This window comes from Gigantopelta aegis, chromosome 14 (genome assembly GCF_016097555.1).
Source record: "Gigantopelta aegis isolate Gae_Host chromosome 14, Gae_host_genome, whole genome shotgun sequence".
In the NCBI taxonomy this organism is placed as follows: domain Eukaryota; kingdom Metazoa; phylum Mollusca; class Gastropoda; order Neomphalida; family Peltospiridae; genus Gigantopelta; species Gigantopelta aegis.
In genome coordinates, this window is record NC_054712.1 from 30,858,048 (window position 1) to 30,881,266 (window position 23,219).

Consider the following 23,219-nt stretch of genomic DNA (forward strand, 5'->3'; position numbering starts at 1 on the left):
TCCGCACCACTATACCAACCCATGACGACTGGACTATACCCTAGTCTGATACTCTCTCGTTCAGACGGACCCGGCTTCTCAAGATCTGTATTACAGCACAGCACTACACCTTCAACGTCTAATGACTGTCAATCTAGGGGTTTTCTTGACGGGATGCAACCCATCTCTTCCCTATAAGCTGTGCACCCACGAGGCTACTCACGTGGACATATAAATCGGACTTTAAACTTTTAGACCTGCGTTCAAAATTTTATGTCGAAATTACTTTCTTTTTTTAAATATTATTAAATAGTCCGATCCTCTCTTCTTTCTCTTATTTATTTTTGGACTGTCCTAAAATGCTCCAAATTATATAAATATTCGGCCGAGCAGTCAGTTCTTTTTATTCTATTAACTTTTTAACTAATTGCTAGTTTCAAAATTCTGCCCATTTTCAAGTCTACCCCCCTCTAAACTTGTTATCTATCTATCTATCGACCGGCCTCGGTGGCGTCGTGGCAGGCCATCGGTCTACAGGCTGGTAGGTACTGGGTTCGGATCCCAGTAGAGGCATGGGATTTTTAATCCAGATACCGACTCCAAACCCTGAGTGAGTGCTCCGCAAGGCTCATTGGGTAGGTGTAAACCACTTGCACCGACCAGTGATTCATAACTGGTTCAACAAAGGCCATGGTTTGTGCTATCCTGCCTGTGGGAAGCGCAAATAAAAGATCCCTTGCTGCCAATCGGAAGAGTAGCCCATGTAATGGCGACAGCGGGTTTCCTCTCAAAATATGTGTGGTCCTTAACCATATGTCTGACGCCATATAACCGTAAATAAAATGTGTTGAGTGCGTCGTTAAATAAAATATTTTCTTTCTTTCTTTCTATCTATCTATCCAACAAATTTTTATCCAGGAAGTAAATGACCTACCGGTATTCGATTCCCGCTATCAAAAATAGGCAACATTGACCCATGATCTCTCCCAGAATTCATTGCGCTAAACCGGAAATAATCGGAACTCCAAAGTGGTCTATTCGCTGATTGATCTGACGAGGAAGACTACGTCACTGACTGTTAACATTAGTACGTCACTACTATCCACGTCACCAATTTGTAGTAACGCCAAACGCTGTACTTAAAAAATTAAACGCTGTCTCGTTCCGAATGGAGGTGGGAGAATTGTAAAACAAAAGGTATTCTAGTGTAAAAGTTATACTTGTTTATGCAGTTAAACATTTATTGATGGAAGTGGCCATGGACTTTTAAAAAACAAGGAATTCAGTGTCGTACGTAAAATTTATTTCCTAGTAACACATAGCAACGCCAGTCATTACGCTATTGTTTTCAGACAGTGACGTAATGACACTTCGAACATTAACAGTAACTGTTGTCTGGTCAGGAATAATGATACTGGACGACTCTGAATGATACATCAGGAGAATACGGAAGACGGGAGGCAACTTTGAAACCACTACATGACATTCCATAAGGTAGGCTAATTTTAAAAATAAAGCTTACAATTTGAGAAATTCAGGCGTGTGTGCAGGCTTCGGTGTGTGTGTGTGTGTGTGTGTGTGTGTGTGTGTGTGTGTGTGTGTGTGTGTGTGTGAAGACGAGGGAGTCGAAACCCCACCATGATCAAAGTTATTTAAAGTTTTTTTTGTATATAATGACACCGCTAGAACACATGGAATTGATAATCATCGGGTGTTTGATGCCAAACATTTGGTAATTTTGACATAGTTCTAGAGAGGAAACCCGCAACATTTTTCCATTAGTAGTAAGGGATCTTTTATATGCATCGTCCCACTTTCAGGATAACATATACCATGGCCTTTAGTAAACTAGTCGTGGTGCATTGGCTAGAAAGAGAAATAGCTCACCAACGGGAATTGATCCCAGACCGACCGCGAATCAAGCGAGCGCGTAGCAAATGTATTATAATTTTAATTACCCCCCCCCCCCCCCCCAAAAAAAAAAAAACAACAAAAACCCCCAACATTTTCCGGGGGAGCATAAACTTTGCTCGCCAGTCTAAACTCACCATATATAGTCTAAACATTTCTGCACATGCGCTAGCCCGAGTACTCTAATTGTAAGAGAGCTAGACGGACATTTGGACATAAATACGCTCTCATTACAGTCAGAGACCAACCTATGTATATTTTTGGCAATTCGTGACTACCAAACGGTAGGCAAAGATTCCCGCTCTAATACCACAACAATCCTATGTTTGACGTCAAATACCTTTACATCGATCCTTTTTTCGAGTTAACTGATACAAAAAAATCCACATATTAATCACTAATACACATACTACAGAAAGAAACCCGACAGCACCCACATTCAACTACGCTTCGTGACACTCCGTCGCAACAATTACAAAGCTCGGCGATCTATTTCGAGACGTAGATCACGTGATCGCCACTGGGCGATTCCGCCTTGTGCAGCAGTTACAGGGGCCGTCTCATACCAAGCGACGTTACAACATGGAAGAGTTGGCTAATGCCGTTTTGGATGAATTTGGATTGAATTACGTCATTAAACCAAGACAATTACACATTACTGATTCCATTTTGAATTTGAAGGATACATTTGGGGTGTTATCGACAGGATACGGCAAAAGTATGTGCTATGTATTGCCTCCTCATATGAGACGGCCCCTGTAACTGCTGCACAAGGCTGAATCGCCCAGTCTCGAAATATATATATATATATAGATCGCCGAGCTTTGTAATTGTTGCGACGGAGTGTCACGAAGCGTAGCTGAATGTGGGTGCTGTCGGGTTTCTTTCTGTAGTATGTGTATTAGTGATTAATATGTGGATTTTTTTGTATCAGTTAACTCGAAAATGATCGATGTAAAGGTATTTAACGTCAAACATAGTAATTGTTGTGGTATTAGAGCGGGAATCGTTGCCTACCGTTTGGTAGTCAGGAATTGCCAAAAAAAGACATAGGTTGGTCTCTGACTGTAATGAGAGCGTATTTATGTCCAAATGTCCGTCTAGCTCTCTTACAGTCAGAGTACTCGGGCTACACATGCGCCTGAAATTATACTACTACATGTAATATTTTAATGTTCAGTCCTATAATTAGAATTCTTATTTTAGAAAGGGGGCAATTCAATAATTACAGGCTGTCCAGCGATCCTACTTTTCCCTACATTTAGGTCTTTTCCCTATTTTTCCTACTTTTTCTTCAAAATACCTTGTTTTTCCTACTTTTTTATTTCAAAATGCCACGAATTTCTGTTAAAGTGTACATATTTCTTTTTTTTTTTTTTTGTTTTTTTTTATATAAGAGTCAACAGTTATGGGAAGTGGTTTAAAGCTGTCTTTTTTTTTTTTTTTTTTTTTTTTGAAGCAAGATATATCTTCCAATTTGCGGCACCATATAATCACACACCCTCAGTCAATTTTTGTGTAACCGGAGCGGACTATAGGTTTCATTTTTTCATAAGGGTGTGCTGGACAGCCTGCAATTAGGTGTCACCAAATTTGGCATTTTAAAATACAGCCCTGCCGCCCTCTGTAACGTTTTGTTAGATAAGACCACTCCGCCTTCTAAAATGACTTAACGCTCAGTGTATATACTACCCCCACCCCGCCCATGTTAATATTTGACAGGTAATATTGTATTTTCTGGTGAATTAAACACATTACCAATGATTAGTTGCATTTTTGTTCACAGATAATAATCAGACATTTAAATTGGTCTGTCTCTATCTTCTCCCCCCTCTCTCTCTCTCTCTCTCTCTCTCTCTCTCTCTCTCTCTCTCTCTCTCTCTCTCTCTCTCTCTCTCTCTCTCTCTCTCTCTCTCTCTCTCTCTCTGTGTCTGTCTGTATGTCTCGTCTAGACACCCCTCCAGAGACATTTAAGTAGGTCCCCTATTTGGTTCCCCATAATCGTAATCACAAGACAGAAGAAGAGTGTTGAACTTTCACAGCTCCGCAGTTGCAGTTTCAAGTTTGCAATATTTTCGTCAACCGCTGTCGGTGTACAGATCTATGTAAGTCTTTGTGTAATTATATAGTATTATTGTTTTAGAGCAATCTTTCTTGATATACTAGTCACAACAAGTTACGGGCCAGTATTAAATTTTACCTTACTTTTTCAAAAAATTAAAACAAAAATCAGGTGCGGTTATATGTAATAAAAAGTAGGTTACATACTTTAATAAAGCATTTAAGATTGCATGCACATGAACGTTTTTCTCACAATGTTTGCCGGTAGAAAGCGTATGGCAAATTCATTAAAATCAAATCCAAGATTTACTTTTTAAACCCTTTTTTTTCTGACTAAGCAGGGCGCCTGCCTGAAAACTACATGGTGCACGCGAACCTCCATTTTTATGTATACACTTCATGTTTAATTAGGGTTGGAAGGGTATATATTTCTTTGCAATTTGGCTTCGGATAACCATGCCACCAAAACGTAAACTGAGTATTCTGGACTGGTCGAGCCCGGCCATGTCTGAATAATAGCATATCCATGAGACAATTAGCGTGAGACCCTAAGAGTGAGCCATTCCATAATCTATTATATATTTCAGTTATTCCCACGAGCCAGTTGTTTAAATTATCCCAGTGAGCCGTTTGTTGTCTCAACGAGCCAGTTGTTTCAATTATTCCCAACAAGCCTATTGTTCATATTATTCCCAACGAGCCGGTTGTTTCTGATGACCATGTTTCAATTATTCCTAATGAGCTGGTTGTTTCAATTATTCCTAACAAGCTGGTTGTTTCAATTATTCCCAACTAGCAGGTTATTTTAATTATTCCCAACTAGCAGGTTATTTTAATTATTCCCAACAAGCTGGTTGTTTCAATTATTCCTAACGAGCAGGTTATTTTAATTATTCCCAACTAGCCGGTTATTTTAATTATACCCAACTAGCAGGTTGTTTCAATTATTTATAACAAGCCGGTTGTTTCAATTATTTATAACAAGCCGGTTGTTTCAATTATTCCCAACGAGCCAGGTGTTTCAATTATACCCAACGAGCTGGTTGTTTCAATTATTCCCAATGAGCCTGTTGTTTCAATTATTCCTAACAAGCCGGTTGTTTCAATTATTCCAAATGAGCAGGTTATTTTAATTATTCCAATTGAGCAGGTTGTTTCAATTATTCCTAACAAGCCGGTTGTTTCAATTATTCCTAACTAGCCGGTTGTTTCAATTATTCCCAACTAGCAGGTTATTTCAATTATTCCCAACGAGCCCGTTGTTTCAATTATTCCTAACAAGCCGGTTGTTTCAATTATTCCTAACGAACAGGTTCTTTCAATTATTCCCAACGAGCCGGTTGTTTCAATTATTCCCAACGAGCCGGTTATTTCAATTATTTCCAATGAGCCGTTTGTTTCAGTTATTCCCCAATGAGCTGGTTGTTTCAATTATTCCCAACTAGCAGGTTATTTTAATTATTCCCAACTAGCAGGTTATTTTAATTATTCCCAACGAGCAGGTTGTTTCAATTATTCCCAACGAGCTGGTTGTTTCAATTATTCCCAATGAGCCAGTTGTTTCAATTATTCCTAACAAGCTGGTTGTTTCAATTATTCCTAACGAGAAGGTTAGTTTAATTATTCCCAACTAGCAGGTTATTTTAATTATTCCCAATGAGCAGGTTGTTTCAATTATTCCTAACAAGCCGGTTGTTTCAATTATTCCTAACAAGCCGGTTGTTTCAATTATTCCCAACTAGCAGGTTATTTTAATTATTCCCAACTAGCAGGTTATTTTAATTATTCCCAACGAGCCGGTTGTTTCAATTATTCCCAACGAGCCGGTTGTTTCAATTATTCCCAACGAGCCGGTTGTTTCAATTATTCCCAACGAGCCGGTTGTTTCAATTATTCCCCCAACGAGCCGGTTGTTTCAATTATTCCCAACTAGCAGGTTATTTTAATTATTCCCAACTAGCAGGTTATTTTAATTATTCCCAACGAGCCGGTTGTTTCAATTATTCCTAACGAGCCGGTTGTTTCAATTATTCCCAACGAGCCAGGAATGTTTCAATTATTCCCAACGAGCCAGTTTCAATTATTCCTAACGAGCCAGTTGTTTCAATTATTCCCAAAGAGCCGGTTGTTTCAATTATTCCCAACAAGCCGTTTTTTCAATTATTCAATTTGTTTCAATTTTCCCAATGAGCCAGTTTGTTTCAATTATTCCCCCAATGAGCCGGTTGTTTCAATTATTCCCAACTAGCAGGTTGTTTAATTATTCCCAACTAGCAGGTTTTTTAATTATTCCCAACGAGCCGGTTGTTTCAATTATTCCTAACGAGCCGGTTGTTTCAATTATTCCCAACGAGCTCAGTTGTTTCAATTATTCCCAACTAGCAGGTTATTTTAATTATTCCCAACGAGGCAGGTTGTTTCAATTATTCCCAACGAGCCGGTTGTTTCAATTATTCCCAACAAGCATTTGTTTCAATTATTCCCAACTAGCAGGTTATTTTAATTATTCCCAACTAGCCGGTTATTTTAATTATTCCCAACGAGCCGGTTGTTTCAATTATTCCCAACGAGCCGTGGTTGTTTCATTAACCTCCCAACGAGCTGTCATTCCCAACGAGCCGGTTGTTTCAATTATTCCCAACGAGCCGGTTGTTTCAATTATTCCCAACTAGCAGGTTATTTTAATTATTCCCAACTAGCAGGTTATTTTAATTATTCCCAACGAGCCGGTTGTTTCAATTATTCCTAACGAGCCCGTTGTTTCAATTATTCCCAACGAGCCGGTTGTTTCAATTATTCCCAACAAGCCGGTTGTTTCAATTATTCCCAACGAGCCGTTTGTTTCAGTTATTCCCAACGAGCCGGTTGTTTCAATTATTCCCAACTAGCAGGTTATTTTAATTATTCCCAACTAGCAGGTTATTTTAATTATTCCCAACGAGCCGGTTGTTTCAGTTATTCCTAACGAGCCAGTTGTTTTCAATTATTCCTAAACGAGCCGGTTGTTTCAATTATTCCCAACGAGCCAGTTGTTTCAATTATTCCAAACAAGCCATATTGTTTCAATTATTCCCAACTAGCAGGTTATTTTAAATTACCCCAACTCCCAACTAGCAGGTTATTTCAATTATTCCCAACGAGCACAGATGTTGTTTCAATTATTCCCAACGAGCAGGTTGTTTTGGTATATTCCCAACTAGCAGTTATTTTGATTATTCCCAAATAGCAGGTTATTCCGAATACGAGCCGGTTGTGGCAGTACATTCTTTTGAATACCATTGTTTTAATTATTCCCAACGAGCCGGTTGTTTCAATTATTTCCAACGAGCCGGTTGTTTCAGATGACAATGTTTCAATTATTCCCCCAACGAGCCAGTTGTTTCAATTATTCCCATTAAACTACATAGTTGTTTCAATTATTTGGCCAACGAACGGTTATTTCAATTATTACCCAATGAGCAAGTTGTTTAAATATATTCTTCATGACTCCAGTTGTTTCAGTTATTCCCACATGAGCCAGTTGTTTAAATTATCCAAATGAGCCAAAACACAGCCAACGATTCAGTTGTTTCAATATACATATTCCCAAAACCAATGCACATTATTACAATTAGAAACAATATTATTCCCAACAACAGCCAGTAGTTTCTGATGAAAAATACATATTGTTTCAATTATTCCTAATGAATATGTGTTGTTTCACAATTATTCCTGTAGTGGACCGTGATGAATGAATTATTCCCAAGTATCAGTGTAGTGATTAAAATTATTCCCAAAGGAGGTTGGTTTGGGTATTTTTTAATACCGGTTGTTTCAATTATTCCTAACGAGCCCTGTATATTTGAACCATTCCCAATCAGCAGGTATTTTCAATTATTGATACAACTTCAGATTTCATTTTAATTATTCCCAACAGCAGCTTGTTTTTTACATTATTCCTAACGAGTCCTATTTCTATATTACCATTCTAGCAGGTTATTTGAATTATTCCCAACTAGCTGGTTGTTTCAATTATTCCCAACGAGCCGGTTGTTTTAATTATTCCGAACGAGGTGGTTGTTTCAATTATTCCTAACGAACAGGTTGTTTCAATTATTCCTAATGAGCAGGTTGTTTCAATTATTCACAACGAGCCGGTCGTTTCAATGACCTAAAAGTCTAGTGACCGATTTTGTCAAACTTGGTTTGAAGTCATTTTGATAATTTAGGTCATTTACACCATTTCAATTATTCCCAATGAGCCAGTTATTTCAATTATTTCCAACGAGCTGGTTGTTTCAGTTATTCCCCCAATGAGCTGGTTGTTTCAATTATTCCCAACGAGCCGGTTGTTTCAATTATTCCCAATGAGCAAGTTGTTTAAATGATTCTTCATGAGCCAGTTGTTTCAGTTATTCCCAAATGAGCCAGTTGGCTCAAATTATCCAAGTGATTACCGGTTATAAGGATGTTAGTACATTTTCAACGAGGCCAGTTTTTTCAATTAGTAATTTCCTATTTTACATTATTCCAACAAGCCTAACTGTTTCACTATGTATTGTGCTAATACCCATGTCCCAAAAGGTCTGATGCACAATATTCAAAATAACATTCAAAACACAGCCAGAAGGCTTCAATTATTCCTAACATATTGTTTTAATTATTCCCAACTAGCAGTGTTATTGAACCATTATTCCCAAATAGCTGGTTAGTGGACAATTATGAATGAACTCTCACCCGGAAGTGTCTTGTAGTGAGACCTAAGAGCCATATTCCCAACTAGCAAGTTTTCAATCAATTATTCCCAACTAGCTGGTTATTTCAATTATTCCCAACGAGCCGGTTGTTTCAATTATTCCTAACGAGCCGGTTGTTTCAATTATTCCCAACGAGCAGGTTGTTTCAATTATTCCCAACTAGCAGGTTATTTTAATTATTCCCAACTAGCAGGTTATTTTAATTATTCCCAACGAGCCGGTTGTTTCAATTATTCCTAACGAGCCGGTTGTTTCAATTATTCCCAACGAGCAGGTTGTTTCAATTATTCCCAACTAGCAGGTTATTTTAATTATTCCCAACTAGCAGGTTATTTTAATTATTCCCAACGAGCCGGTTGTTTCAATTATTCCTAACGAGCCGGTTGTTTCAATTATTCCCAACGAGCAGGTTGTTTCAATTATTCCCAACGAGCCGGTTGTTTCAATTATTCCCAACGAGCCGGTTGTTTCAATTATTCCCAAGCAGGTTATAATTATTCCCAACTAGGAGGTTATTTTAATTATTCCCAACGAGCCGGTTGTTTCAATTATTCCTAACGAGCCGGTTGTTTCAATTATTCCCAACGAGCAGGTTGTTTCAATTATTCCCAACTAGCAGATTATTTTAATTATTCCCAACTAGCAGGTTATTTTAATTATTCCCAACGAGCCGGTTGTTTCAGTTATTCTTAACGAGCCGGTTGTTTCAATTATTCCCAACGAGCAGCTTGTTTCAATTATTCCCAACGAGCCGGTTGTTTCAATTATTTCCAACGAGCCAGTTGTTTCAATTATTCCCCCAATAAGCCAGTTGTTTCAATTATTCCCAACGAACTGGTTGTTTCAATTATTCCCAATGAGCCGGTTGTTTCAATTATTCCCAACGAGCAAGTTGTTTCAATGATTCTTAATGAACCAGTTGTTTCAGTTATTCCCACATGAGCCAGTTGTTTAAATTATCCGAGTGAGCCGGTTGTTGTTTCAACGAGCCAGTTGTTTCAATTATTCCCAACAAGCCTATTGTTCATATTATTCCCAACGAGCCGGTTGTTTCTGATGACCATGTTTCAATTATTCCTAACGAGCTGGTTGTTTCAATTATTCCTATGGTCTCACTACACAGATGTCATCTCAAGCAAAGATTGGCCATAGAACGGGTTCTCGTTGGCACTAACAACATACGCCATTGCGAACATACATTATATAAGCATTTATTTTCACTCCAAAATTGAGAACATTTCCGTCTCAGTTTTTTGCTATATGACCGCATCTGGCAGTAGTACCGGTCTGAACAGGTGGTTGATTAACCGATTCACTCCGGCTGTCACTTGCGCTATATACCCATGTCCCAAAAGGTCGATGCACAATATTACAAAATAACATGGGCAAAATACAGCCAGAAGGCTTACCATTAAACATACATATTGTTTTAATTCTTCACCATTTCCTAGAAGTGAATATGTGAACCATAACATGTGTCACAATTAGGAACTGTAGTGGACCGTGATGAATGAACTCTCACCCGGAAGTGATCTGTGTAGTGAGACCTAAAAGTCTAGTGACCGATTTTGTCAAACTTGGTTTGAAGTCATTTTGATAATTTAGGTCATTTACACCATGAAAAGCTATACTAGAGCCCTGTAACTTATGAACTCTAACCAATACACCAAAAGATAGATGCACTATACCATGCAATAAAACTTCATATCACATTGTTACTCCTTGGTCATCCACACAGTAGATGGCCATCAAACAAGCAGCCACTATATGGTAATGTATGACCTTGTTGGTAGTTCTGATATGGGGAACATACAAAGAAGCCAATTATCTAGTTAGTTCATTAAAAATATTAGTTTTCATCAATTGTTGCTATGGGCAACAATTGTTTCATAATGAAGTTTTGAAATCCTGTTTTTTTCTGTATATTTCAGCATGAAGATCCACATATTATTAATGGCAGATACAAATTCTACTTTCATAGTAGACTACTATGCTATATATTCACAATACCATCAAAACTGTTTGTCACTATGACTGTACATTCGAAGAAAATCATTATGCACAAAATCACAGAAATTAGGGTGAATTTGGATATTGACCTCGAGACCTTGAATTTTGACCTTTTACAATGAGAAACTCAGTGTTAGACACTCAGATCAATTTATTTATTACATGTAAGAACACTAGAATATACATTTTGACACACACACCCATAAAAAATAAAAATAAAATAAAAATAAAAATAATTAAAATAAATAAAATGACATGTTTGCAATATTTACCCAAATAGGGCCCCCATACGCTTGGCTCAAATACACATCGATGTAATTACCTTTTATAAGGATGATACACTAGTACATTTTCATTTTGGCTTGCTAAACCTTTTTGGGATAAAGAGTAATTTCATGTTTTACATTATGGTCTCACTACACAGATTAACTGATTCACTCCGGCTGTCACTTGTGCTATATACCCATGTCCCAAAAGGTCGATGCACAATATTACAAAATAACATGGGCAAAACACAGCCAGAAGGCTTACCATTAAACATACATATTGTTTTAATTCTTCACCATTTCCTAGAAGTGAATATGTGAACCATAACATGTGTCACAATTAGGAACTATAGTGGACCGTGATGAATGAACTCTCACCCGGAAGTGATCTGTGTAGTGAGACCTAAGAGCCATATTCCCAAATTACCTGGTTTCAATTATTTTCAACAAGTTGGTTGTTTCAATTATTGCCAGTGAGCTGGTTGTTTCAATTATTCTTAACGAGCTGGTAGTTTCAATTATTCCTAACAAGCCGGTTGTTTCAATTATTCCCAATGAGCAGGTTTTTTCAATTATTCCCAACGAGCCGGTTGTTTCAATTATTCCCAACGAACCGGTTATTTCAATTATTTCCAATGAGCAATTTATTTGAATTATTCCCCCAACGAGCTGGTTGTTTCAATTATTCCTAACGAGCCGGTTGTTTCAATTATTCCTAACGAGCCGGTTGTTTCAATTATTCCCAACTAGCAGGTTGTTTGAATTATTCCCAACTAGCAGGTTGTTTCAATTATTCCCAACGAGCCGGTTGTTTCAATTATTCCCAACGAGCCGGTTGTTTCAATTATTCCCAACGAGCAGGTTGTTTCAGTTATTCCCCCAATGAGCTGGTTGTTTCAATTATTCCCAACGAGCCGGTTGTTTCAATTATTCCCAACGAGCAAGTTGTTTAAATGATTCTTCATGAGCCAGTTGTTTCAGTTATTCCCACATGAGCCAGTTTTTTAAATTATCCAAGTGAGCCGGTTGTTGTTTCAACGAGCCAGTTGTTTCAATTATTCCCAAGAAGCCTATTGTTCATATTATTCCCAACAATGCCGGTAGTTTCTCATGATCATGTTTCAATTATTCCTAACGAGCTGGTTGTTTCAATTATTCCTAACAAGCCGGTTGTTTCAATTATTCCCAACTAGCAGGTTATTTTAATTATTCCCAACTAGCAGGTTATTTTAATTATTCCCAACGAGCCGGTTGTTTCAATTATTCCCAACGAGCAGGTTGTTTCAATTATTCCCAACTAGCAGATTATTTTAATTATTCCCAACTAGCAGGTTATTTTAATTATTCCCAACGAGCCGGTTGTTTCAGTTATTCTTAACGAGCCGGTTGTTTCAATTATTCCCAACGAGCAGCTTGTTTCAATTATTCCTAACAAGCCGGTTGTTTCAATTATTCCTAACAAGCCGGTTGTTTCAATTATTACCAACTAGCAGATTATTTTAATTATTCCCAACTAGTAGGTTGTTTAATTATTCCCAACGAGCCGGTTGTTTCAATTATTCCTAACGAACAGGTTGTTTCAATTATTCCTAATGAGCCGGTTGTTTCAATTATTCCCAATGAGCCAGTTATTTCAATTATTTCCAACGAGCTGGTTGTTTCAGTTATTCCCCCAATGAGCCGGTTGTTTAAATTATTCCCAACGAGCCGGTTGTTTCAATTATTCCCAACGAGCCGGTTGTTTCAATGATTCTTAATGAGCCAGTTGTTTCAGTTATTCCCACATGAGCCAGTTGTTTAAATTATCCAAGTGAGCCGGTTGTTGTTTCAATGAGCCAGTTGTTTCAATTATTCCCAACAAGCCTATTGTTCATATTATTCCCAACGAGCCGGTTGTTTCTGATGACCATGTTTCAATTATTCCTAGCGAGCTGGTTGTTTTAATTATTCCTAACAAGCCAGTTGTTTCAATTATTCCCAACTAGCAGGTTGTTTCAATTATTCCCAACTAGCAGGTTATTTTAATTATTCCCAACGAGCCGCTTGTTTCAATTATTCCCAACGAGCAGGTTGTTTCAATTATTCCCAACTAGCAGATTATTTTAATTATTCCCAACTAGCAGGTTATTTTAATTATTCCCAACGAGCAGGTTGTTTCAATTATTCCCAACGAGCCAGTTGTTTGAATTATTCCCAACAAGCCTATTGTTCATATTATTCCCAACGAGCCGGTTGTTTCTGATGACCATGTTTCAATTATTCCTAACGAGCTGGTTGTTTCAATTATTCCCAGTGAGCTGGTTGTTTCATTTATTTCTAACGAGCCGGTTGTTTCAATTATTCGTAACAAGCCGGTTGTTTCATTCATTCCTAATGCGCAGGTTGGGGACAGATCGGTATGATGCAATGCAGGTATGAACACATACAAATAATAATACGATTTATCTTGCTACCTACACCGGTTATGGCCCGGGAAGTAGATAAATGTGTATGAATGGTCCTAAAATGAATTCTATGTCGCGGGACTTGTTGATGTGTACTAATTAGGATCTATCTACGTCCCGGTACTCATTAATTTCCCTTTTACGTGGTTGACGGTGTGTGCAGTCAAAAGGTAACAACGAACTAATTTTGTAGCACAGTGCAGTTATTACTATTAGCACTAAGAATTCGTGTCACTGGTTATGTTGTAGGTATTACAAATAAATAAAATAAAATAAATTTTAAAATGATACACAATAATATAGGCTCCAACCTAAGTTTTAACGGCTCTGGTGTAAATATGTCTGTCTGTCCGTCCGTCGTCTGTGTGTCTGTCTCTCTGTATCTATGTATGTCTCAGACAGTGTCTGTTTGTAATTTTTAATTGTTAATACAACAAACTATCCAATTCAAAAGTAGCATAACATTTTTATTCAAACTTCAGTAACACATTAATTGTTTCCATAATTCAGTTCCACGATTCATTTTGAGAGATCGGATTCTGGCATCGATAGTGCGGTATTTTCGTTTTCTTGCTGGACCTCGCCAGTGACCATCTAACTGCTGTAGTTTAACTTCCACTGTAGACTGCTCACGTTTCAATAGACCTACCACCTCAAATATGTTCGGATGACTCTTCTGGGCGATTGGATTTATTTTATGGTGCCATCCTTTCAAATGGTTATTTGTCCGGTGGCTGTCATTGCCAAAGTGGTTCCACATTTCTGGAGTCCATGGCCCTTCTATCCAGGTGTTAGTGACGTAGTCCATCAGTAATGTTGCCTGTTCATTCTGGGGACTGTCAGCAATTGTGTCAGCCCAAACGTTCTCAACTTCGTCCAACGGAACCATTGGAAGGGCCGAAGCACGCCTTACCACCTTTTGTACATCATCGTGTTCAATATATTCTGATGCTAGTCGTACTTTTTGCGCGTACAACGCCAAATACACCGAGTTTAATGGAAAATTACCCCCCCCCCCCCCCCCCACACACACACAAAACAGTCTCTCAATCGTGTGGTGGGGAATACAGTGCGTACAGCGTTGTGATCAGATATAAAATACTACCCAGGACAGTAATCCTTTAAAACAGTAGAGACCATTCGATCAAAATAAAACAAAACTGAGGAGAAAAAGAAGAAATAACAATAAAAGAAAAGAAAACACACACAAGCGCCTGCTCAGTTGCTACCCCGAACAGTAATGCTAGAATATAAACGCTTCTCGCTTCGTTGGTAAAAAGAACACGGCTCACACTGCAATGCAGAACATGTAAACCAATTAGTTCCTTCTACTTCCCGGGACATTCATAATTCGGCAAACCGATACTACACAAAATAGGATTTTCTACGTCCCGGACCGACACCCCTACACCCGTTACTCGCAAGTGAAACGTTTCGTTGGAACCCCGAGCATTTACTATTGTGCAAGGAGGCAATTAGAGTCAACATTGATGCTATTAGTGCCTGTTTCACTGTTGACGATATTATTTCCAGACTTCGATAGACATAGCCCGAGTACTCTGACTGTAAGAGAGCTAGACGGACATTTGGACATAAACACGCTCTCATTACAGTCAGAGACCAGCCTATGTCTTTTTTTGGCAATTCCTGACTACCAAACGGTAGGCAACGAGTCCCGCTCTAATACCACAACAATCCTATGTTTGACGTCAAATACCTTTACATCAATCATTTTCGAGTTAAGTGATACAAACAAATCCACATATTAATCACTAATACACATACTACAGAAAGAAACCCGACAGCACCCACATTCAGCTACGCTTCGTGACACTCCGTCGCAACAATTACAAAGCTCGGCGATCTATTTCGAGACTGGGCGATTCCGCCTTGTGCAGCAGTTACAGGGGTCGTCTCATAAGAGGAGGCAGTACGTAGCACATACTTTTGCCGTATCCTGTCGATAACACCCCAAATGTATCCTTCAAATTCAAAATGGAATCAATAATGTGTAATTGTTTTGGTTTAATGACGTAATGAAATCCAAATTCATCCAAAACGGCATTAGCCAACTCTTCCATGTTGTAACTTCACTTGATATGAGACGGCCCCTGTAACTGCTGCACAAGGCGGAATCGCCCAGTGCGCGATCACGTGGTCTACCTCTCGAAATAGATCGCCGAGCTTTGCAATTGTTGCGACGGAGTGTGACGAAGCGTAGCTAAATGTGGGTGCTGTCGGGTTTCTTTCTGTAGTAAGTGTATTAGTGATTAATATGTGGATTTTTTTGTATCACTTAACTCGAAAATGATTGATGTAAAGGTATTTGACGTCAAACATAGGATTGTTGTGGTATTAGAGCGGGACTCGTTGCCTACTGTTTGGTAGTCAGGAATTGCCAAAAAAAGACATAGGCTGGTCTCTGACTGTAATGAGAGCGTGTTTATGTCCAAATGTCCGTCTAGCTCTCTTACAGTCAGAGTACTCGGGCTACGATAGACAATGCCGTCTCTTTTACAAAAACTCTAAACGAGGTCATGTCACCGTTTTTCAAGCGACAACCAGCTGTGAGGTCACGTGATCGAGTGTTTACTACAAGATGCAAATCTCACAACTCTCCACGTGCGAACCACGCAGACAAACCTTGGTTTGATAACGATGTTAAAGCAAGTTACCAAGAGTACATTAAGACCCTTAAAGACTAACAAGAACAAGACTACAGAGAACCACACAACTGAAAGTGACAAAGAAGGCCTACAAATTATTGGAAAGAAAAAGACACAGGAAATACATAAGCACAGAGGGCAATAGGTTAGACAATCTTAAGCGTAATAACCCAAGACAGTTTTATGCAAAATTTTCAAAACGTAAACAATCAAAAACTACTGTGCCTCTGAATATATTCTACGACCATTTCAAATCTCTATCGTCCTCGCCCGACGACAATAATATACAGACTACTGCTGTTTTCGAGAATAATGATGACACTGTCTGGGAAGAATTGGATCAAGATATTTCTCTAAAGGAAATAGAACAAGCCATTGACAACTTAAAACGAGAGAAAGCTCACGGACCAGACCATATTCTTAACGAATATTTTATAGAATGTAAAGTTTATTTTCTTCCTATATTACACAAAATGTTTAACTGTATTCTGTCTACAGGCTATTTCCCCGAAGGATGGTCTTCGTCTATCATAGTGCCTATTTTAAAAAAATGAAACTCTAGTGACCCGAATAACTATCGTGGTATCAGTCTTGTTAGTAACCTTGGGAAACTCTTTACAACTATACTAAATCGTAGATTGCTGTCATGGTCTGCTAATTATGACATTGTCACTGACGCTCAATTCGGATTGCAGCCAGCACGAGGAACAGCCGATGCAATTTTTGCATTACATTCTGTTATCAATAAGACTCTGTCTACTAAAAAAAGGTTATACTGTGCTTTCGTAGACTTTAAAAAGCTTTTGATTATATTGACCGACAGAAATTATGGTGTAAACTTTCTAAAGTTGGTATCAAAGGAAAACTTGCATCAGTCATTTATTCGCTTTACCGTAATGTCCAGAGCTGTGTAACCGTAAATGGTCAACAAACAGAATATTTCCCAAACAACCTTGGCTTAATGCAAGGTGAAATATTGTCACCAATTTTGTTCCCATTATATGTCAATGACTTTGAGATGAACTTTATTGAAAAAGATTGTATACCTTATGACTGTAGAGACCTAAACTTATTTCTATTAATGTATGCAGATGATTTAGTGCTTTTTTCGGAGTCTGTCAGCGGCTTACAGAACATGTTAGATTCTTTACTAGATTATTCAAAACAATGGAGAATGGAAGTTAATATTGAAAAAACTAAAATAATGGTTTTTAGAAACGGGGGAAAACTCAGAATAACAGAGAAGTGGTTTTACGAGGGTAAAATTATAGAAATTGCTTATAAATTTTGTTATCTAGGATTTATTTTTTACTATAACAACAAATTCACAACTGCTGAAAAACATTTAACGGATCAAGGCAAAAAGGCGTTGTTTGCATTATTGGCTAAAACGAAACCTTTGTATCTGAATAATGCAACACTTTTATCATTGTTTGACAGTTATATTACCAGTATTATTAGTTATGCGTCAGAGGTGTGGGGCGTTCACAAAGGAAACTTTGTCGAAAGAGTCCACCTCGATTTCTGCAAAAGACTACTTGGAGTCAAACGGTCAACCAATAATTCTATGATTTATGCAGAACTCGGTCGAGTTCCACTACGAAATATTAGATTATTTAATATGATAAAATATTGGTGTAAAATCCTGAACACAGACAACTGCATTCTGAAGAACTGCTATCGTCTCTTATACGACTGTGTCGAACTTCATAACGAACATAACTGGGCTTATCAGGTTAAAAGTGTGCTTAACACGCTTGGATTTGGAGACATATGGATTAAACAACAACTAGAAACCACTTTCTTGCCAGTTATTAAGCAAAGATTGTTAGATCAAGAGAAGCAAGTTATTAGAGGCCAGATATGTGCGTCTCCAAAAGGTATCTATTATAAATATTTTATTGAAATGTTCTGTTTACAGTATTACTTATGTAAATATATACCTACCCATTTTAGAAAATGTATTAGTAAATTCCGCCTATCAGCTCACAACCTCGCCATCGAAACTGGCAGATATCAAAATGTAGATAATTCAAAAAGAGAGTGTTTCATTTGTACCGACGATACTGAAGATGAATATCATTTTGTACTAATTTGTCCACTATATAATCGGTTAAGAACATTGTATATCAAAAAATATTTTTGGAAAAATCCATCTATATTTAAATACATTCAACTATTTAACTCCCATAATATTAAGCAGCTTTGCAACCTAGGCAAATATTTATTCCATGCAGCAAAACTGAGAAATAATTTTATTTAATATCAATTCTATGCATTCTCATGTTAGAATTCTTATTGATATATCTATTTATGTATATACTTATTTCTATGTGATACTACAACGTATACTGCACGTATACTATCACAGTTCACCTGTGTACTGTAATGTTATATTGTTATAATTATGTACTTATGAGCTGAACAGCTTAAGGTCAATAAACAAATACAAATACAAAATAATACTACAGGTGTTGTTCATTGTTTGTTAATCATTCACAGAGGCGCGATTATTTCATATCACTTTCTGTGGTGTCCTAATTGCCGGGGAGCTGCCGTCATTGTTAAAAGGTGACCACTGGCAGACAGTAGGTATGATTGCATACCAGTGTATACAGTATAGGGTCAAGATCGCGCGCCGGTGTAGACAGAGCTAATTACTACATGAAAGGTTCTTTTGTTCTTGAATTTGCATCCGAAGTCCGGAACCGGCCTCGGCGGCGTCGTGGCAGGCCATCGGTCTATAGGCTGGTAGGTACTGGGTTCGGATCCCAGTCGAGGCATGGGATTTTTAATCCAGATACCGACTCCAAACCCTGAGTGAGTGCTCCGCAAGGCTCAGTGGGTAGGTGTAAACCGCTTGCACCGACCAGTGATCCATAGCTGGTTTAACAAAGGCTATGGTTTGTGCTATCCTGCCTGTGGGAAGCGCAAATAAAAGATCCCTTGCTGCTAATCGGAAGAGTAGCCCATGTAGTGGCGAAAGCGGGTTTCCTCTCAAAATCTGTGTGGTCCTTAACCATATGTCTGACGACATATAACCATAAATAAAATGTGTTGAGTGCGTCGTTAAATAAAACACTTCTTTCTTTCTTTCCGAAGTCCGGAATAGAAGGCATCCTAATAAATTAACGGTAGCTGAACGGGACTGTGCCGGTTTACACATATGCCGGTTTAGATAGATGCCGGTTTGGACAGAGTCCACTGTGTGTGTGTGTGTGTGTGTGTGTGTGTGTGTGTGTGTGTGTGTGTGTGTGTGTATACGCATGCACGAACGCACGCACGCACGCACACACGCACAACATGTTTGTATTTAATTATGAATGTCACGGGGATTCTATAATTCCCGTAACCGAATAAAACACGATTATCAAAATGTCTCTCCTACTTGTATATCTATTAGATCTCTCTGTAACAGGCTGTTAAACCTAGTATGGCTCGTCTCTAGGTATGATCAGAGATACGATCTTATATAAAGTATATATAATATAGCACGTTAGTTCTCTAGAAAACACAACAAAAACACAATACACTTTGGAATCTGTATTAATCTACGCTGACAAATGTACAGCCGTAGTAGTAATTAATAACAACAATAATAACAACCCAGAACTGATCACTTAATTAGTTAATCTCTGGGTGTCTAGTTACACAATATGCGAATCACTTCACCGTTACACCACACCCACACGTGTGATAATTGAGAAACGCTTCCAGGAGAAGTTAATTAATAAAGGAATTACAACACCATTCCTAACTGGTTAATTTATAATTAACCCTTACTACTCGTTCAGTAACGTGTGATAATTTAGAACGCTTCTTGGGGAACTTAATTAATAAAGGAATTACAGCTCTATTCCTAACGGGTTAATTTTTAATTACCCCTAACTACTCTTTCAGTAATCTTGTAACACAGAATTAATACTTATCACAATAAAGACAATAACCTACAGTTTACCCAGGTCGGCTGGGATGACTGGCTAAGCTTTATATTACCAAATACTCATATAATGTTAGAACAATAAGTCTACGATTTACTTCGTCAGATGACCGAAGACACTGTCTAAAGAATATTGGTATAATACCGTATTAAAATATTTAAGTCACATCAATCACATCAAGGTTATACACAGAGCAGAAATGATATTTACCAAGTCCTAACGAACTAACGTTCCTCCGGAGCCTTCCTGTTCGTTCTACTCGATATCTCTAAATCCTAGCTATTTATTCCAAAATCAGAATTGGCCTGGGGGAACAAGGCGGCACCTCACGTATCATCTCATTTTTCATCTCTCCTAGCGTAGTTATTTTTTCTCTCTGATCGTCAGACTGGCTGACGCCATCGTCGCCAAAACACGGTTGTAAAACCCGCACTCGCAGAGGTATTACGTAACTACTCGCCACATGGCCTCCACAGCGGGACTAAGTGCATTTTGGAAAGCCAGATCGCGCAAAGTATTACGTAACAAGTTGTCCACCTGGGCTACGGGCAATAAACTGCACACGGCCCTCTAACACAAGTAAAATCGCCACAGGCGAAAACAAATTAAGAGCATGTACCGTGACAATGAAATACAAGCCCCATATGTTTTTTTTATCGTTCTAGGCTTGGTACCCTCCACTGGCGTAGGCAGGATTTTATAGCATTTAAGACCACCAGCAAAGCAAATTAGGTTGTGCCCACATTATGTAATCTGTGTACACGTCGATCGAAAACAATCGTTCAGTACAACTCGAAAATTCACTAGAACATTTGAAATACTACCTTACGTTAAATGAAATAGTTTGGTAACCATGCTTAAGGTTAAATACTAGCATTATTTACTCCATGCAGTTCAATACAATTTCTATATGAATGAATGAATGAATGAATGAATGTTTAACGAAACCCCAGCACGAAAAATACATCGGTTCTATCAGAAAAATATATTGTCAATAATACAACACTAAACAGAGGGTCACGTGACTACTAATTTTAGGGAATGCTCTTAACTGACAAATACCATGTAAAAAAATCAACATAGGTCGACAACGAAATTGGCCTGTGCACTTGTTACTGCCATTAAAAATTGAAGTCGTAGTTGGCCTGTGTACTAATACCACTCCCCGCCCACCCCCTTCAGAATGCCTTAAATACGCGCCTGAAGTAAAAAGTTGTTTTTAAAAAAATAGTACCAAGAGTGTAGTACCTGATTATTTAATGAAACGGCATTATTCATTAAAATCAAGTTAGATAGAAATACACCACCAGCGTCTCTTATTTAAACAATCTCAAATTAGTATGCTTCACGGCACAATTGTTGTTTATAGATGTTTTGTTTTAGTCATTTGTCCAGAAGTCTGGGATCGCGCTTCCGCCTTCCCGAAATCAACTTGAAATAGTTAAAATAAACATATGTCAAAATACAATAGTGATTCGTTTGCAACACTATTGTCAGTTTGGCAGTACCCTCCCAAAATCAAGGTAAATGTTAAATAAACATATATCACTTGTGTTCATTGAATTTGATATTCTGTCAGTCTGCGACTGCACTACCCTGCCCCGCCCCCCCCCCCCCCCCCCCCCCACCCCCACCCCCGAAAATGAAACGTTAAAACTGTTCTAATAAACATATTTCGCTTGTGTGTGTTTTGTTGTATTCGTTTGGTCGCCGTCAGACTAAATTAAACTTGCGTATTTTCTTTTACGGTGCTACCGTTGTCATGTGTTGTTTGTTGTAATCACAATTTATTGTTTTGTAATTACGTAGATTGAGTTGTGTATAGAGTGACCGTGTGTTGACGGTGAATATTTAAACCACATGGTCATAGACATTGCTATACGGTGCTTTTACATATATTATTCGTGTGGCGTGTTTGTTTCCTAGTTCCTCTTTACTGTTTTAACATTAGCATTCAATATACATTTAGTGTCAGCGCTACGCTTAAATGTGACAATTCGTAATGGATGTGTATTGCGACTTGCTTGTAAACTGAATAAGTAAAGCGAAAATCATCTCAGTTTGGAATCAAAATGTACCACTTGTAAACTGGAGGTAATGAGTGTCGGTGCTTTGGATGATTGCCACCCGTCTGTCTAGACGGGCGTATTTACGGCACCAACTAGTGCGAAGAAAGAGACACCGTCTCTTGGTGGCTCAAAGCGACCACTCAAATGAGCCTTCTGCCAAGACCAAGCATACTTACCTGGTACGGGAGGCACCCTGATCCGCTAGGTGGTCCTCCCAGGGCGAGGCCTAACCATTGCACCTCGGATGGGCTGACCCCTGCGATCGCCCCAAATGTGGGCGACTCGAGTACGAAATTTTTTAGTGTGGGGGTCTGCGTTCGCGCTAACCCCCGAAATCAAAAGTAAAAATAGTTTTCATAAACATATTTAATTGTTGTTTATAGATGTTTTGTTTTAGTCATTTGTTCATCGTCAGTCTGGGATCGCGCTTCCGCCTCCCCGAAAATCAAAGGTTGAAATAGTTCAAATAAACATATTTCACTTGCAATTGTGTGTGTTTTATTAATCTATTCTCTGTCAGTTTGCGACTGCACTACCCTCCCAACCCCCGAAGATCAAAGGTTAAAATAGTTCCAATAAACATATATCACTTGTGTATGTTTTGTTTTATTCATTTATTCTGTCAGTCTGCGACTGCACTACCCTGCCCCGCCCCACCCCCACTCCCACCCCCCACCCCCCCCCCCGAAAATGAAACGTTAAAACTGTTCTAATAAACATATTTCGCTTGTGTGTGTTTTTGTTGTATTCGTTTGGTCGCCGTCAGACTAAATTAAACTTGCGTATTTTCTTTTACGGTGCTACCGTTGTCATGTGTTGTTTGTTGTAATCACAATTTATTGTTTTGTAATTACGTAGATTGAGTTGTGTATAGAGTGACCGTGTGTTGACGGTGAATATTTAAACCACATGGTCATAGACATTGCTATACGGTGCTTTTACATATATTATTCGTGTGGCGTGTTTGTTTCTAGTTCCTCTTTACTGTTTTAACATTAGCATTCAATATACATTTAGTGTCAGCGCTACGCTTAAATGTGACAATTCGTAATGGATGTGTATTGCGACTTGCTTGTAAACTGAATAAGTAAAGCGAAAATCATCTCAGTTTGGAATCAAAATGTACCACTTGTAAA

General features: G+C 38.4%; 1 protein-coding gene and 1 non-coding gene across 2 annotated transcripts; one reads left to right on the forward strand and one right to left on the reverse strand.

Annotated features, from left to right (window-relative positions):
- Positions 1 to 13,885: 13,885 nt before the first annotated feature.
- LOC121389180 lies at positions 13,886 to 14,296 on the reverse strand. The gene has a single exon (XM_041520785.1). It carries the CDS (start codon positions 14,294 to 14,296, stop codon positions 13,886 to 13,888), a length of 411 nt encoding a protein of 136 aa, XP_041376719.1.
- A 7,955-nt stretch (positions 14,297 to 22,251) lies between these two features.
- Positions 22,252 to 22,415, forward strand: LOC121389576. The gene has a single exon (XR_005960091.1). It is a non-coding gene; the product is annotated as a U1 spliceosomal RNA (small nuclear RNA).
- Positions 22,416 to 23,219: the final 804 nt, after the last annotated feature.